This window comes from Lutra lutra, chromosome 9 (genome assembly GCF_902655055.1).
Source record: "Lutra lutra chromosome 9, mLutLut1.2, whole genome shotgun sequence".
NCBI lineage: Eukaryota > Metazoa > Chordata > Mammalia > Carnivora > Mustelidae > Lutra > Lutra lutra.
This window is the reverse complement of record NC_062286.1, coordinates 138058668-138074750: the sequence shown is the minus strand read 5'-3', so window position 1 is coordinate 138074750 and position 16083 is coordinate 138058668. Positions and strand designations below refer to the sequence as shown.

General features: G+C 48.0%; 2 protein-coding genes across 5 annotated transcripts in view; both read right to left on the bottom strand.

The window, feature by feature from the left end:
* Positions 1-356, bottom strand: part of RTF2 (replication termination factor 2) — a 41902-nt gene extending 41546 nt beyond the window's left edge. For both annotated transcript variants that reach the window (XM_047745718.1, XM_047745719.1), the window contains exon 1: positions 210-356. In XM_047745718.1, coding sequence (XP_047601674.1) covers positions 210-278 — 69 coding nt within the window. In that variant the 5' untranslated portion in view covers positions 279-356. The remainder of the gene's footprint in view (positions 1-209) is intronic.
* A 5461-nt stretch (positions 357-5817) lies between these two features.
* Positions 5818-16083, bottom strand: part of CASS4 (Cas scaffold protein family member 4) — a 35922-nt gene continuing 25656 nt past the window's right edge. Inside the window, exons 3-7 of one of the 3 annotated variants that reach the window (XM_047746886.1) lie at positions 14948-15049; positions 13606-13686; positions 11094-12404; positions 9522-9599; positions 5818-7683 (exon numbers count right to left, since the gene is read on the bottom strand). In XM_047746886.1, the coding sequence (XP_047602842.1) occupies positions 7273-7683; positions 9522-9599; positions 11094-12404; positions 13606-13686; positions 14948-15049 (1983 nt within the window). In that variant the 3' untranslated portion in view covers positions 5818-7272. The remainder of the gene's footprint in view (positions 7684-9521; positions 9600-11093; positions 12405-13605; positions 13687-14947; positions 15050-16083) is intronic. The other 2 variants (XM_047746887.1, XM_047746888.1) reach the window with 2 other exon arrangements.

The following is a 16083-nucleotide window of genomic DNA, read 5'->3' as shown; positions in this document are numbered from 1 at the left end:
GTACGAGCTACCCCATACTAAGCACGCCGCCAGGCGAATGGCAACAGTAAGCACTCAATAAGAGTCTGATCCCAATAATGTTAATTCGGAATTCTCCAAGTGAGATAAATGAGCACGGCGGCGTCAGGAACCCCACTAGCTCCCCGCCCCCACCCCCACTCCCTGGGGACCCCACTACCGCTGGTCCCCACCGGACCCATGTCTCCGACCTTCTCAACCTTCTTCGGCCCCTTCACCAGCTCGTGTCTTTTCGGGATTGTTCCTCCGTCGCAACCCATCGTAAACCAGGAGTCAGAGTCAACAGCTACACTCCACAGCGACCACTTCCGGGGGGGTCCCTGGCGACCGCCGCAGTCACTTCCGGCGCGCTGGGATGACGCAACACGGCGGCCGCGCCGCAACGGGGCGGATCCGTTGCCAAGCCCCAGTTGCCATGGAGAGCGTCGCTAGGCGCTGGGCGAGGCGGGGCGGCTAGGGCTGCCTGAACGCGAGCCGGTGCTCGCCCGCTCAGGGGCAGGCGGAGCGTCCGCATCTCCGCGCCCGGCCGGTTCCTCCCTCCTTCCGGTGGGTGCAGGGTTTCTGCTGCGCCCCGGCGATCGCTCGCCGCGCTTCGGGGTGCAGGGGTGCTTCGGGGGCCGAGGGTGACTCGGGAGCACCCCCCTTCCTTACGCCTCGCCCCACCCTAGCGTGTCTGACTGTGGGTCTGGCGCGTCCTGGGGCGGGAGCGCCGCGACGGAAGGGTCTGCATTTTGTTAATGCAGCAGCGATGCAGGTGAAGGGCGCCCGGGGGGTTAAACGAGAACTTTGCACGGAGCACCGCGGTGGCTTGAGCGCTCGCAGCAAATCCTGTGACGTGGAGTTGAAGGAGATTCTGGGGACGTACGATCCTCTGAGGCCCGGAGCTTTGACATGCCATGCGTACGGTCTATGGGGGAAAGTTGCAAAGAGTCTGTACGTGCATGTGTGTGGTTCGCAGCCTCCTGTATTTATTTACTAATAATCAGGTACAGTGGAGAGAGGCCGGTGTAAAAGCCACACTGATGTTTACCTGCCTTTCCCCGGAGACGGGCTGCGTCTTAACGAGAACACAGATCCTTGCAAAACCCCTGCTAAAATCCACGACTGTCTGCGTCTATCCTCTTGACTATCGTTCCAGTGGTTCCTTGATGATTAGGAATATTTGGGGAAAGTCTAACCACGGCGAGCAGGGTGGACCTACATAATTGGATGTCACCTTGCTGACCAAAGTGAGACATAAAGAAAAGAAAAAAAATCTGAAAATATTACCCAGTTGGGAACGGAATATAAAAACTTCACGGATTGTAACATTGGGTTATCTGTTACTGCAATGAATGAGAATTAAAACAATGTAAACCCTTTAATCAGTTCGTCTCTCATTGCCTTATGATTTATTTTTATGCCGCTCACAGAAATTGTAAACTCTGTGAGGATAGGGACTACGCTTTAGTCCCCTCTGTGTTCTCAGTGAGTGGAAACTTGGACACACTTAATATTCATTTCCTCAGTAAACCAAAAGGAAGTACAGACACATTCAGGGAGGGTGACAAGTCCAGTTTTGGCGGCCCCTAAATCTGGTGTAAATGCTATGAGAATCCATTCACAAGTAAGGAAATAAAAGCCAGGAATGATCAAGGGACTTACCCAAGGTCCCACAGCTTGTAAGAGGGAGAGCTGGGACTGGGTTACAAGATTAGTTTTCTCCATTCTGTCCCTGAAGGACAGAAAATCAGGTTACAGAATACCATAAATGCAAAGATCTTTAGACAGACTCTCAAACCAGTGCTCTTTTCTGGCGACTTAATCTTCCCTTCACCAAGTTCATTTGGAGAATTTAAAATAAAAATAACCACTCTTTATTAAACCATGACTCCACTGGGGGACTTGGAGGCACTGCTTCCTCTGTCTTTGTGATTTAGGACATAGGGCATATAATGCCTTCCATTTCCCAAATGACAGACCTGAGACTGAGATGTACAATCTTGGGTCAGGGGCACACAGCTGTTGAGTAAAAGGAGTGCAGGTTGGGAGACATTCTCAGATGAGGCCCTTGTGACTATGCCATGTTCCTTAGCCTCTCCCCAAAAGCTGCGGCGCCCCGCAGGGCCAGCTGGGTGAATGCTGAAGCTCGGGCAGCTGGATTTTTTTTTTCTCTTCCTCCTTGGTGTCCTCATTTAGAGTATTGGTTTTTAGGCTACTCTGTGCTACAGACAATACACAGCTTAAGGTTTGTAGAGTTAATATCATCAACAGCAACTAATTTGTGTTGAGAGCTGGCTGAGTGTCAGCTCCGTGACTTTAGCTGTTTTGTTCCAGGCACAGTGACACACTGGTGTCATTAGCTGCTGTTACTTTCCACTGTTTTTGCAGAATGAATTAATGCAGTATATTCCCTTGCAAGGATCTTTGTGATTCGCCTCAGTTGAACTGTGGATTTAAAGGAGAGGAGAGGAATAAAACCAGGAAAGAGAAAACCATCATCCTCTGGCAAAACCAGTATTTCTTAACCTCTTTGGTGTCATTGGACCTGATAGAGAATTTGATGAAAACTGTGGACTTACTCTCCAGAAAAATATCCAGTAGTACATAGAAAATTTTGCTACAGTTTACACATCTATGTATTTCATGCTTCTCATGCTGAGGATCAGGCTAAGAACAAGTACTTTAAGCACTCCTACTGCCTATTACAATCTTTTCCAAATGTTTCAGTCTCCTGAACCTTGAGGGTTTGATTTCTGGTGGTGCTGCCCATGTGCTCTCCCATACCTAGAGTTTACAATTCTGTCTGGACAAGGCAGGCAGGCAGAGTGACTCATTTTAAGAGTTAGCATGAAAAAAATGACAAAAGCCTGTGTGTTAGGATTCTTCGAGAGTATCACAACCATCATGTACGGTTACACTTCTGAGGATGTCCCAAAGAGGGTTAAAGTCAAATAAAGTGGAAAGCTAGAAGTAATTCATCCTGACATAATTCAGGACCAAAAGCAATTACTTTTGATTTTCAGTTTTAGGGGAACATTAAACATATTTCAGGAATTCACAGGCCTTTCATGAACTGGCCTTTGGCTACTCATCCCAGCTGATATCACCCATGTTCCCTTTCCTCTCTTGGTTCCAGCCACATTGGCCCCTTCTCTCCCTTGAGAGCTCCAGGTTCATTTCCACTTCTGGGTACTTGCCTTGCTGTTCCTTCTCCAGGAACACTCTTTTCCCACTGGTTTCCAGATTACCTCCCTTGAGTGACTCAGTGTCTGCTCCTGGCAGGGGGGGGGGGTGTCTCCGTAGAGCTTCGTCCCTGACCTCTCCCAGTAAAAGAGCACCCCCACCCCCATTCCTCCATCCACTACCACCACCTTGATTGAATTTTGTCATTGCACTTACGCCACTGACCTCATGTTATAAATCTAAATTTTGGTATCTTGTTCAACATGGACTTCTTTGCACTGGTTGTAGCAGCTCTAGTGATCAGTAGAGGCATGGTGGATAGGAGATGTGCAATAAATAGTTGTTCAAGGGATAAAAGAAAGGAAAAGGGCATTAGCAAACCACCTACACAAATGGGCAACCTTTGTAAATGGACAGATTTGGAGACCTGGGTGGATCCTTGGGGAGAACATAAAATTTTAAAGAGATGTTTTATTAAAAAAAAAAAAAAGAAGGATAGTTGCCCCCAAAGCAGAAACACGGCTCCCCGGTGCTTGTCACATGGAAGATCTCTCCACGAGGTCCCTTACCACTTCCATCCTCCTGATGAAATTCAGCTTAATTGAGGTCAAGTTGCTATCACCACCACACCACCCACCATTTCCTCTTCCTACTTTGAGAGGAAGCGGCACAGAATTCTGGGCATAAAAGAAAACTACTTAGCAAAACATTGTTAAAAGTTACAAACTGTGATATTACTTTTCAGTGTTTTTCAGAAACAATTATCCTATCGAATTAGAGGAAACTCATAACGGCCCTCCCTCAAAAAAAAAAAAAAAGGGAAGGGAATACATTTAGCTAAGAGCAGCAGCTTTCATTATTTTCAACCCAATGGTTTTGTATTTTATCAACAAGGGCTTGAACTGGTTGGTTTGAACTCGTCTCAAAATACACGCAGAGAACCCCCCCCAATGTTACGTAGACAGATATGTCTCCATATATATTGATCTGCCTATCTGTGTACATACATCGATGGTATTCTGAAAGCAATGGGGATCTTTTGATTACCTGTTAGAGCCTCTCACGTATAAGGGACCAAAAGAGTTAAAACAGCTAAAGCATTAAAACAGGATGTGGAGTGTAGTAGTCCCTTAATAAATACGTGCTGTTGTTATTACTATGGTGCAAAAATCATCTTGTCAGCTGGAATACAAGTACTAGAGCCTCCCTGCACCGTCCCTGACCTGCATGTCCTTCCAGCACAGGCATTGATGAAATTTTGTTCTGAATTACCCCTTCAAGGTGATTTTCAGCAAACAGCCTTAGAAGACAGAGATCGTGTCTTTCTCCAGAGCACAAAGGCAGGTTTGCTTGCTGTCCAGTATCGTAAAGATCCTGTCTGCCTCTAAGGCAAGTCTTGGTTAGGTTTGCGCAGAGGCTGCTAAGAAAGACTGGGGCTGCCTGTGCTAAGTTCTTCAGCTTTGGCACAAATTCAGTGTGCGCGTGGCATCACCCGTGCCCTCTTTTGCTCTGCCCTGGGACATGGGGTGAGGTGGAAATGATATAAGCATAAGCTGCTTGCAAGGCTATAAGGGTAATCCCGTGTCTCTGGGCAGAGGAGTTGACATAGCAAGCCTAAATAATGTTCTTAGAAAGGCTGGCTTCCCAGGATGGCCTTTGGTTGTTTGTAAAAACTTGGATTTGGGGAGGGTTCCCACCATCCCTGGAGTTGAGAATGGGTCCACGTGCCAAAACTGTTTGTACACACAATGTAGTTCATACTGGACACCTGCTTGCCTTTGGAGAGTCTGGAATTTGGGAATGTACCATGTAGAGACTGCCGACACGATCAGCCCCATGGAGTCCTGGAGGTGAGGCTCTCGTGACCTTCCCTGGCTGGCAACATCTCACGGATGTTGTCACAATTTGTTGCTGAGGGAATTAAAAGTGCCCCTTGTGACCGCAGAGAGAGGACTCTTGGCCACTTCAGCCTGGTTTCCTTTGTACCAAACTCTTTGAGCTTTTCCCTCTGCTGTCTCTTTTCACTGTACTAGATCAGAGCCATAAGTAGGAATACAATGCTGAGTCTTGGGATTCCTCCTTGTGAATCACTGGACCAGCCATGGTCTTGGGGACCCCAGACATAGTTGTTGACCCCAGAATCTTATGTCTTCTTGAAATATCCATGGAAGTGGCAGGCTAACTTGTTAATTTAAAGCAGGGGGATCCCAGACATGTCATAGCTCTTGGCAAGGCCATTCTTTCCCTCTCTCAGGACACGTGTGTGTGTGTGTGTGTGTGTGTGTGTGTGTGTGTGTGTGTGCGCACGCACGTGCGCATGCATGTACACATGGCGGGCGTGAATCCCAAGTCTAGGTCAACCTGAGTACTACATTCTCTCTTTGTCCTGGGGATTTCAGGGGAAGGCATCTGCTCTAAGTTAGGCCAAGTAGAATCAAGCCTCTTTCTTCTCTTCCAGCCACAAACCAAAGACATAACCTGGGGCAGCCACCTTGCAATCATGAGAGTTAACACAGAGAAAGTGGGACTGAAAAACTGGGCAACCCACACCAGCTGTCCTTGAAGCCAGTCTGTCCCTGGGTTATTTTAAGACACTTGAGTCAACAACTTTCCTTTATTGCTTAAGAAAAGTTGGATCACTTGCAATAGGAGCTCTTGCCGATACAGATCACAGCTGTTCAAAGAATGCGGCATCTCTGTTCTAGTGTAGAGAACCCAGCAAGCTTCACAAAGATGTGATCCTTCTTTAGAGACCCTAGGAGCAACCACTTAGAAGTGCCTGCTAAGTGCAGAGTAGCGGGCAGGCTGGTGACATTTCAGATGACTTCCAGCCTGAGGATGCTGGTTCCAGGTTACAAAGGTGTTTAGTGGCTGAGATGTATATAGGAGACATGGACCTTCACTTGAAGCAAAGTAGAGATGGTGTCACCATAGCAACATGAGCTGAAGACCCAGCCACAAGGAGAGGAAGAGCAGGTGGTTTGACTTGAGGGGAGCTCTGCACCGCTTTCAGATCTGTGCCCAGCAATGGGTATCCTGTCCACACCACACCTCCCGTTGCCTCACCACAAGTGATGGCTTTGTTTTTGCCACACTAGCCTCGTGCATGAGCACCTGGCCTCTATGGCATCTCCCTGCACACTTTGGGGAGAAACATTTGAATAAGAAAAGTAAACATGGGTGGCTTCGCTTTGATATCAGAACCTGAGTGACAAGGATCACCAACTTTTCCGAAGAGAGGATTGCTACAGAGAATGCTTTAGTTCATGATTATATTTACATAACATTACAAATGGTCACAGATCGGCGACTGTTGTAATACAAGCCTTTTCTGAGTAAACATACTGAATTTATCAACATAGACTGTTATATACAAAATAAATTAATAAGGAACCCAACAGAACATGTTATGTTGTAAATATAAGGTGTATCTTTAACTCAGTTAAGGTAAAATAGCATATATATATATATATATATATATATATATATATATATATATATGTTGCATAAGATGCAGGTACATGATTTGTACCAAATCTTACAGACTTAATTCAATTCAAAATGAAAAACTTATCACGTTTGCTAATGGATGCAACAGAAATTTATCATTTGAGAATAAGTCTCTCCTCCTTTACCGTCTTGCTAACATCTGACAATTTGTGCATGTAATTCTTTATCATTTATCGTCTATCTCCCCACTAGACTGTAAGCTCCCTGAGGGCAAGGTCTCTGATTCACAGCTATATGCCCAGCACCTAGAATCTGACATAAGTAGACGCCCAATAAATAAGTCCTGAATGAATGATTTTAAGGCAGGCATACATTTGACCAATATAAAATTGGTTTCTACAATATCCCTGCGTACACTGACCCCACAGGCTACGCTAAAAACTCCGCAAAGTTCTTTCTTAATACCTGGACTTCTCTGGGCTAAGTCAATGTCCTGGGGTTGTCTAGCCACTTGATAACACCAGCTTGTACCCATTGGTGCGTCCCCAGGTTGGCTTTGCCTGTAGGACAGAGTTGCACATGTCAGGCTGGGAAAGCTGAGGCTAAGAGGTTAAGAAGGAGAAAAAGGGGGAAGGAGGCTCATTCCAACGTCCCTCTGAATTGCCGAGTGTGTTGCTCCAGCTTCTGGGCCTCGGCCTGGAGGTGCCCCAGGGCTGCGGGGCTGGGGTACTTGAGTACGGCGTGCTTGGTGGCCAGTGCGAGGTTCTTGAGCAGGCTGCACAGGTGACTGCTGCCGCAAAGAATCTCGTTGCGCACGTCCCTCTCCTGGGTCTCCTTGCACAGCGTGTCCACCAGCTTCTGCCCCACCATGATGACCAGCTTGCTTTGCGTGATGAAGACCTCGGGGGGCTGGCTGTTGCAGAGGCTGTGGTTAAATACGCTGATGGCTTTGAAGAGCGCCCCAAAATAGAGCCGACAGTGTTCAGAAAGTTGGAATCTCTTCTCAGGATTCTGCTGGCTCAAAGGCTGCAGGATGAGGGAGTTAGGATTCTGGAAAAGGGAAGAAAACCGTTGGTAAGAGACAGATTTGATCACCAGGCTGTGGTTGTCTCCCGTTTCCTTGTTTGCTCGATTTTCTAGACTTTTTATAAGAAAAAACACAGTTTTGTTTGGGAAGCTCTGCAGTGCACCATGTGCCTAACAAATTAATCTTTTCAAAGCACTGTTAACATATGAATTATATTTATATATACAATCTTACATATTGTGTTGTCTATATAATTTCACATATTAAGTATGTAAAATCTTATTTAGTACTCCCAACAAACCATTATCTGCCCATTCCATTAGATAAAACATTAGACAATGTCTAAATCTATAACTTAAAAAAAATAAAAGAAAACTTGATGGTGAGATTTTAAAATTTACTCGAAGAACAGATTTTAAAGGATTTAAGAAAAATCTTTAATTCTGTTATCAGCAGTAAACCTGAGTCCCCAAAATTTCTAGAAGAAATCCAAGTATGTTGACCTAGCTCCCTTAATGTTATGATATTTCTCCAAATTTCTAATAAGATTTCATCTAGAATTTTACTTCCATGAGTTGTATTTTCCAAAATGTGGAACCAGTGTCCTCCCAAAGCCTAGGCACTGTTGAAAAGTTCTCAGCATCTAGCTTACGGGCAGTCACTCCAGGTAACCATCCAAAGACCCTTCGTTAGGCCAGGTGGGGAGACTGGAGCTCTCTGAAGTGGGGGGCCTGCCCATGGTCATTCATTTAGCAAAATGAAGAGCCAGAGCTCTAAGTTGAGCCAGCTAAGTCTTTTTGTTAAACTGCTCTCTCTCATCTACATTCGATCTCAAAATTCATAGCTTGGAAGCACTGACAGTGTGAGGGTCTGATTTTTTTGTGCCTCCCCCCCTTTGTTGAAACTCTACCCCATAACATGAAGGTAGTAGGATATGAGCCCGTGGAAGGTACCTGGGATTGGATGAGGCCATTTGGGTGGGGCCGTGTGATGGGAATAGTGCCCTTGTCAGAGGTCACTTCCCTTCTCTGCTCTCTGCACGAGAGGACAGGAGAAGACAGAGGAGAGCCCTCCCCAGGATCTGACCATGCTGGCTCCCTGACCTAGGACTTCCAGCCTGGGGTTCTTGTCCCAGTTTGCCCCCAAGAAAATGAACGATCTTGTCCATGTCATGAGACATCCATCCTCCCTCCTCCACCCCCACCCACCCCCAGACGGGGAGTTGATCTGGTTCAGTGATCCCAGGTTTCAGGTACTCAGACAAATTTCACAAGTGATGCCCTTTTTGTCTCCCTTTTAACCTGACTTGCTTCATCTTTGTCTTTAAAGGAATTCACTGGTTTTACTTATATTTGTTTGATGGAAATGCTTCAAATTGGTAACTGGAAAATCATTGTCATTTGCCACCAGTAGAAGGTAACCAATAAAAATAAGCACAATGATAACATCTTTGACTAAAAAAAAAAAAAAAAAAAGAAAAAGAAACATCAAGTGTCAAAAAGGTGTTGATGATACACCAGCTCCAAACCAAAATATCTTTTCTACTGTAATCAGAAGCATTAAAAGAGGATGTCAAAGGGAGTGTGAGTCCGAGCTGCCAAAGGTCAGGTCAGTCCCACCTGTGATAAACCTGCAGACAGCCGAGAACTATGTCACAATGGTTCAAGACTCGTACTCCATTTCCTGGGGTTCACTGGACTTGTTCAGGGCTCCTTCTACCGCAAACAGGAAAAACTGTCACAAAAACAGCTACTCCCAAGGGGGTAATGACTAGCATGCCAACTTGTTCATAGCAGGAGGCATCTCGAGGGATAAAAAGTGTGTGAGTCAGAAGTCTGGGAGACACAGCGCTATCACTTACCTGTCCTTCCAAGTTTTTGTTTTCATCCAACCTTCCTTCCGAGATGGGTTTTTCTGTCTCTTCTAGGTTAGACAACTTCTGAAAAATGAAATCTCTTCCAGTTACCAATGTGAGTGGTTTTTACACAGTACAGAAGTATTTTTTTTCAAAGATTTTATTTATTTATTTGACAGACAGAGATCACAAGTAGGCAGAGAGGCAGAGAGGGAGAGAGAGAGAGGAGGAATCAGGCTCCCTGCTGAGCAGAGAGCCCGATGTAGGACTTGATCCCAGGACCCTGGGATCATGACTAGAGCTGAAGGCAGAGGCTTTAACCTACTGAGCCACCCAGGCACCCCTGTACAGAAGTATTTAAGTCCATTTTTAAAAACTTGAACATTTCTCTTTATATTTTTGTCAGTGGTTCTGCCTCCAGATGCCTTTTTTAAATTAAAATCAATTAATTAGCATGTAGTATATTAGTATATTAGTTTCAGAGGGCTGATGCCTTTTTTCAACAAAGGAGACTTTGCAAGACCAGTACTGAATTTTGCCTACCAACACGGCTTAATACAAGGACATATGAGTTTTTAAAAAACTATATATACATTTATATTTGTATTTATATTTATGTATATTATACCATTTTATATCTATGTCTATATTTTTAAATTAGGGAATGAGAAATACCCAAATTTCTAGCTTCTCTAGAATGTGTGAAAGCTGTAATATTAACCAGCATGCACTTTAACAAAATACTATGCACGACTAGGGCTAAAAGGGCCAAGTCATGTTATTCCCAGGTTACGTGCCGTGCCTCTTGGCTCTCGCAATCCTTGAACAAGAGGTTCTCTTTCTACAGAGTCCAAACTCATGCAGCAAAGAATTTCTAACAGTAGCTGCAGTCTGGAGGCTGCTAAGACCATAGGCAGTTGGAAGGGTGTTTACACTTCCTCTTCTGTTTCTAAGAAACACAAAAACAATGACTAAATCAACAGCTTTCAAAAATGCAAGGAAACTGGATGGTGAGATTTAAAAAAGGGGTTCAAGGAACAGATTTCAAAAGGTTTTCAAAGTCCTTCCTAACTCTAGTATTAGGGATAAACCCCATGGGGCTTTCCAGAAGACATCCTACATGCCTTAAGATTAAAGTGTTTAATCTTCTTTTTTTTTTTTTTTAAAGATTTTATTTATTTATTTGACAGACAGAGATCACAAGCAGGCAGAGAGGCAGGCAGAGAGAGAGGGGTAAGCAGGCTCCCCACTGAGCAGACAGCCCGATATGTGGCTCAAACCCAGAACCCTGGGATCATGACTTGGGCGGAAGGCCAAGGCTTTAACCCACTGAGCCACTCAGGCCGCCCCTTAATCTTACTTCTTAATAAGATTTCATTTAGAACATTACTTTCATGAATTTTATTTTTTTAAAAAATGGAACCAATGTCTCTCAAAAATTACTGAAAGATGAGTATCTTGCAATATCCAATTATTGACTATCTAACAGTTAGTGAAAGTTTCTTAGCATCTAACTGATGGGCGACCACTCCAGATAAAATTTGAAAGCCTCCTTATATTATACCACCCTGAACTCACCGATTCACACATAATTGTCCCATTTTTCTTTAGTAGCTCAGGGGAGTGTTCATTTTCCTTTGGTTTATTAAAAGGAGTACTTCTTTCATCCCGCTCAATTTCCCTTTGGGGAAGCTGGATGCATTTTGCAAGTTTCAGTTGTCCATTGGGGGTCATTTGCAATGTATCTTCCTTTTCACAGTTCTGTTTGAAAAGGAGCCTCCCATTGGCAATGACAATGGAGGCAAACCTCTTGATGTCTTCTGGAACCATCCGTGCCACCATGACAAATCGCTCGAGGTCATCTGGGCTGTTTTGGATTTTGTCTGTCACAAGGACTTCCAAGGACCACTTGCAGCTATCCAGGCTTTCCTTTGTCCCAAGCAGGGTCTGGTAGGAGTTGGAGATGGTCTGTAGCTGGTCCCTAATCCTGGCCTGAAGGTTCGTGTCGCTGAGGTTACAGGCGGTCCCACGGACCCCGCGGGCAAAATCCAGAAACGCTCTCAAGGATTCTTCCACGCGGTCGGCGGCGCTGCGGATGGCGCTGAGGTTGGCCTCCAGGTAGTCTCGGAACCTCCACTTCCTGCTGACAAAGAGCATCAGGCTGGCGACAGAGCTGGCCACCTCGTGCTGCAAAGCCGCGACCGTCTCTCTGGCCAAGTCCGGGTCCAAGGAGAGCTCCTTTCCTGACTCCTCCAAGCAGGAGCCAGACGAGGAGTCCGTGGACGTGGAGGAACACGAGGAGACCACGCTGGCTCTGCTGTCCGAGCTGGAGACGGAGAGCCGCTCCGGGTCCGGAGACAGCGAGGGGGCCCGGCCGGAGAACCAGGAGGAGCTGCTGTCCGCGGCGATCTCCGGAGCCCCGCCCTCTCTCCCGGGCTCGTTCACCGCCTGAGGGTCGCTGGGCGTCGCTTTAGGGATGTCGTAGATGTTCGGCTTGGTGTTCTGCTGCTCCACCCGGGGGATCAGAAAGCTTGAGGGCACCTTGTAGCCAGCACCGTCGTCCAAGGGAAATGTGTCCCTGGGTGCCAGGGCTTTATAGGAAGGAATTTCGGGGAGGCTGAGTTTTTTCTGCATGGGCACGTTTTTATGCAGGTGCGGATAGTGGGACCTTGCTCTGCTGTTCAGAGGATTCTGGAAGCTGGACATGTGCCCCGGGGGACAGTGGGGCTCTGACTCTTCCACAAAGCTGCTCAGAGATGCATTTCTGCCGTCAGCTTTTTCTGGAGACACTGGCGAGTCATAAATCCATTCTGATTTCTGGGGGCTGGGTAACGTGTTGTAGCCACCTCGCCTCGCGGCGATCGCTGATGTCAGGGGAGCACACTGTCCCTGTGAAGAACCACACAAAAATGCCCAGGTCAGAAGCAATAAAAAGAGGATTCGAGCAACCCATGTGACAAATGTACATCACGCTGAGGGCCTACTAAGTGCTGGGTATTGTGCTTCTTAGAAATCTGATTGTCACTCCCCTCCTCAAGCACCTTCGGTGGCTCCCCATTGTCATGATCACTCAAGGCCCTTCATTATCTGGTTGTACCCGCCTTGAAGCCTCCCCACCAAGGCAGGCACCAGCCTCCTTAGGGGTCCAGTCACCCCGGCAGTTCACTTCCCCTGAACTCAGAGTGCTCTCTTAGCCCACTATGGTTCATTTTGCTCAAACTAGTCCTTCTGTTCTACATAGCCGCCTAACGCTTTCCATTCCCTCTAACAACCTCCTCTACATTCCTCACGATACTGCGGAGATGACTTCTCTTTTGTAAGGCCTCCCCCAGAACACTTGGGAGTAGGTATATGTACTGTAAATGTGTGACAATTCAACGATGAACGTGGATTCCAGATTTTCAAATTAAGGCATGTCCCCTATAAACAAATAAAGATCTACCTTAACACAACATATCTCTGAGATGGAGAAGAAGAAGAAAAAGAAGGAGGAGGAGAAGGAGGAGCAGGAGGAGGGGGAAAAAGGGAGGAAGAGGGGCAGAGGAAGGGGGAGGAAGAGGAGGAGGAGGAGGAAGCCTTTGATAGGTTAAGGTATAATTATTTGTCAGGATGAATATACTATTACTAGGACATTTTGGAGCCAGAGCCAAACTTTAAAAAAATTCAGCAATAACAACTACATGTGACCCCATACAGAGTTCTGCTCTTTGTCAGCAGGAAGTGGATGTTCAGAGACTAACCAAGTCAAGAGGAGGAGAGGGAGAAGGAGAAGGAGAGGAGGAGGCATTTACCTAAGATCTACTGAGCTTCTGCTCCGTGCCAAGCACTACACCTGTACTGGGTCGTCTGCGGGGATTGTCTCAATGCTCGCAATTAGTCCGTCATGAGAAACTGAGGCACAGAGAAGGTAGAGGACTTGCCCAAACCACATTGCTCACCTTGTTCCTGAACACCGCTGCCATCGGGGGTTTCAAATGAAATCAGCTCTACTATGAGGAATTTGCCTTCCCAATCTGACCAGGCTAATGAAACATCCCAGAGGATGCTCCCATTTCCCCAGCATCAAATCTCTGTGCCTCGTCATACTCACACTCAGTTGGTTGGCCGAGGGACCCAGTCCTGCCTTCTGGGGGCTGGGGGGTATATCATATAATTGCCTCTTCTCTGGCTCCTGGGGGAAAGACAGAAAAGGATAACTTGGATTTTTCCTTCCTGATGGACGCGCATCACAAATTCTGCCCACACCAGCATTTTTTTTGGTTTTGATTTTGTTTTGTTTCCAAATGAAAACAGAAATCACCAAAAATTTGGGGCTTTTGGTCATGATGTTTGCATGGTGGAAGTTTATGTAGTTCTGTTTCCAACAATGTGGACTTTGTGCTTTAAAAAGATGCCTTCTTGGGATGCCTGGGTGACTGTCGGTTAAGCGTCTGCCTTCGGCTCAGGTCATGATCTCAGGGTCCTGGGATCAAGTCCCATGTCAGTTTCCTTGCTCAGCGGGGAGCCTGCTTCTCCCTCTGCCTGCTGCTTCCCCTGCTTGTGCTCTTTCTCTGTCTCTCTGACAAATAAATAAATAAAATCTTAAAAAAAGAGAGAGAGAGAGAAAAAGAAAGAGCTGGACTCTGGAGAGGGGTTTTCTTTGGAGAAAGCTGACCTGTGAGTTTCCCACTGATTCCTCCCCACAGGGGAAGGGTGGGATGTATTTCGTTCCCCTCAAGCAGAGTGGAAAGGGCACCAACGGGACCTTCAGTGATGAATTGTGCCACCTGGGTGTGGGGTCGATGTGCACAGGGGCTAACTCCGGCATGGGCAAAGGTTAGGGTGAGAATCCGATGGCTGTGCTGGGGATGGCCTGTTCCTGGGCAGGGATCAGGGTGAAGAACATGGCCAGAACAGTTGAGGCCCCCCCCCAAATTCTTGGTCATCAAGATAAATAATAATGGAATGCGACATTAAAAAAAAAAATCACAATGTGAAAAACTCAAGATGAACAAAATGTCACCATTTTCAGTAAAGACAGGGTCAAGAGGGCCGGGGTGAGGTGAGGTGAGTCCTGCACGTGTGTGTCTTTATTTAAGACTTTTGTGCCCAAGGCCACCTCGTTCTGCTGGCACAGCTGTGCTCCCCGCGAGTGTCCTGGAGAAGGGAGCGAGTGTGCTCATCCACGGGCCAGAGGCAGATCACTGGAGCAAGGAGCGTGGGATATCTCAGGAGGCTGAGCCTGGAGATGACCGGCCTGCCCCCGACCCTAGGGAGGAGCCCCCTGGGAACCTGGCACCTGTGGGTGAGAGACGCTTAGCCACGGGGTGGGGTGGGGTGGGGCGGGGGAGGCAGGTGCGGGGAGAGGAGAGGCGGGGCGCAGCTTGCCCCAATGTGGAAAAACAATCTGCCTGCCTAGGGGAACCCCACAGCCGGGCCAGGCCAACACTCACCTTCAGGGCTGGGGGGCCCCGGCTCTGGGCCGGCACGTCGTACACCTGAGAAGGCAGCGTTGGCAACGAGGCCCGAGCAGGTCTGGGCATCGTGAAGAGGGCCTTGGAGAGAGAAGAGCCGAGGGAAGGAGACGTCACCGCAGAGTCCACAGATCAAGTTCCAAGTTAGCCCCGCACAACAAAGGCAGCCCCAACAGACAGCGCAGAGGCCCTGACCCTGCGCCCACCGCTGACTGGCGGCCCTTCACTCCGACCGAGGGCCTGGGCGGTTCGGGGGGAGGCCCCGTGGTGGCGGGGGGCCCACAGCTGCCTGCGTCAGCCCCACCTGGGAAGCAGGCTAGAATGCAGATTCCCGGGCCCCGCGTCCGGGGTACTGGGGTCTCTGAGTCCTGCCGGGGAGCCTGGGAATCTGCAGTATCAGGGAACTTCCCAGGTGATTCTGATATTCTCGAGGGATCGAGGCTGTGATTCGAGTCTGGGGTGTTAACTATTCATCTGATGGCACAGGGACCGCCGCGGCGCTCCGGACAGGCAGGTGGGTCCGGGTGTAAAGTGGAGGGACTTGTGGGGGTGGGGAGGGGGCAGGGGGCCTCTCGCAGGACGTGTCGATGGGGATGAGGGTCGATGGGGCAGCAGGAGGAGACGGGACCAAGGGTGGCCCTCAGCCATGGTGGCTGTGTCTATCACTGGACTCCAGTGAATCCTCTAGAAGTCATGAGTGTCCCCACACCGGGTACCACGCTGGCTGCTCCCCGCCGCAGCTTCCAGACCTGGCCAGGGAAACCATGGTGGGGCGAACTTCAGAATGATACAGTTGCCCAGCTCCACATCAGACCTCTCTCAAACAAGGACGTCTCCAGGAGGGGCCCGGGAATGGGTGATTTTATAGGGGAATGGGTGCTGTGTGTCAGGGTCAGGGTCTAACAGGGGAGGAATAATGTGTGGACGGGCAGGACACAGGCTGGAAAGCAAGACAGGGCCTTGAGGAGAGGAAAGGGTCAAGTCCGGAGAGGCTGGCAGAGGGAGCCTGCGTTTCCCACCAGGTCCCCAGGAACCTGTCCCTGGATAGGGCTTTCTGAATTGGATGGCGTGGCTGGTGAGGACCTGAGTCTGTGCAGACGGGGAGGGCCGGTGGC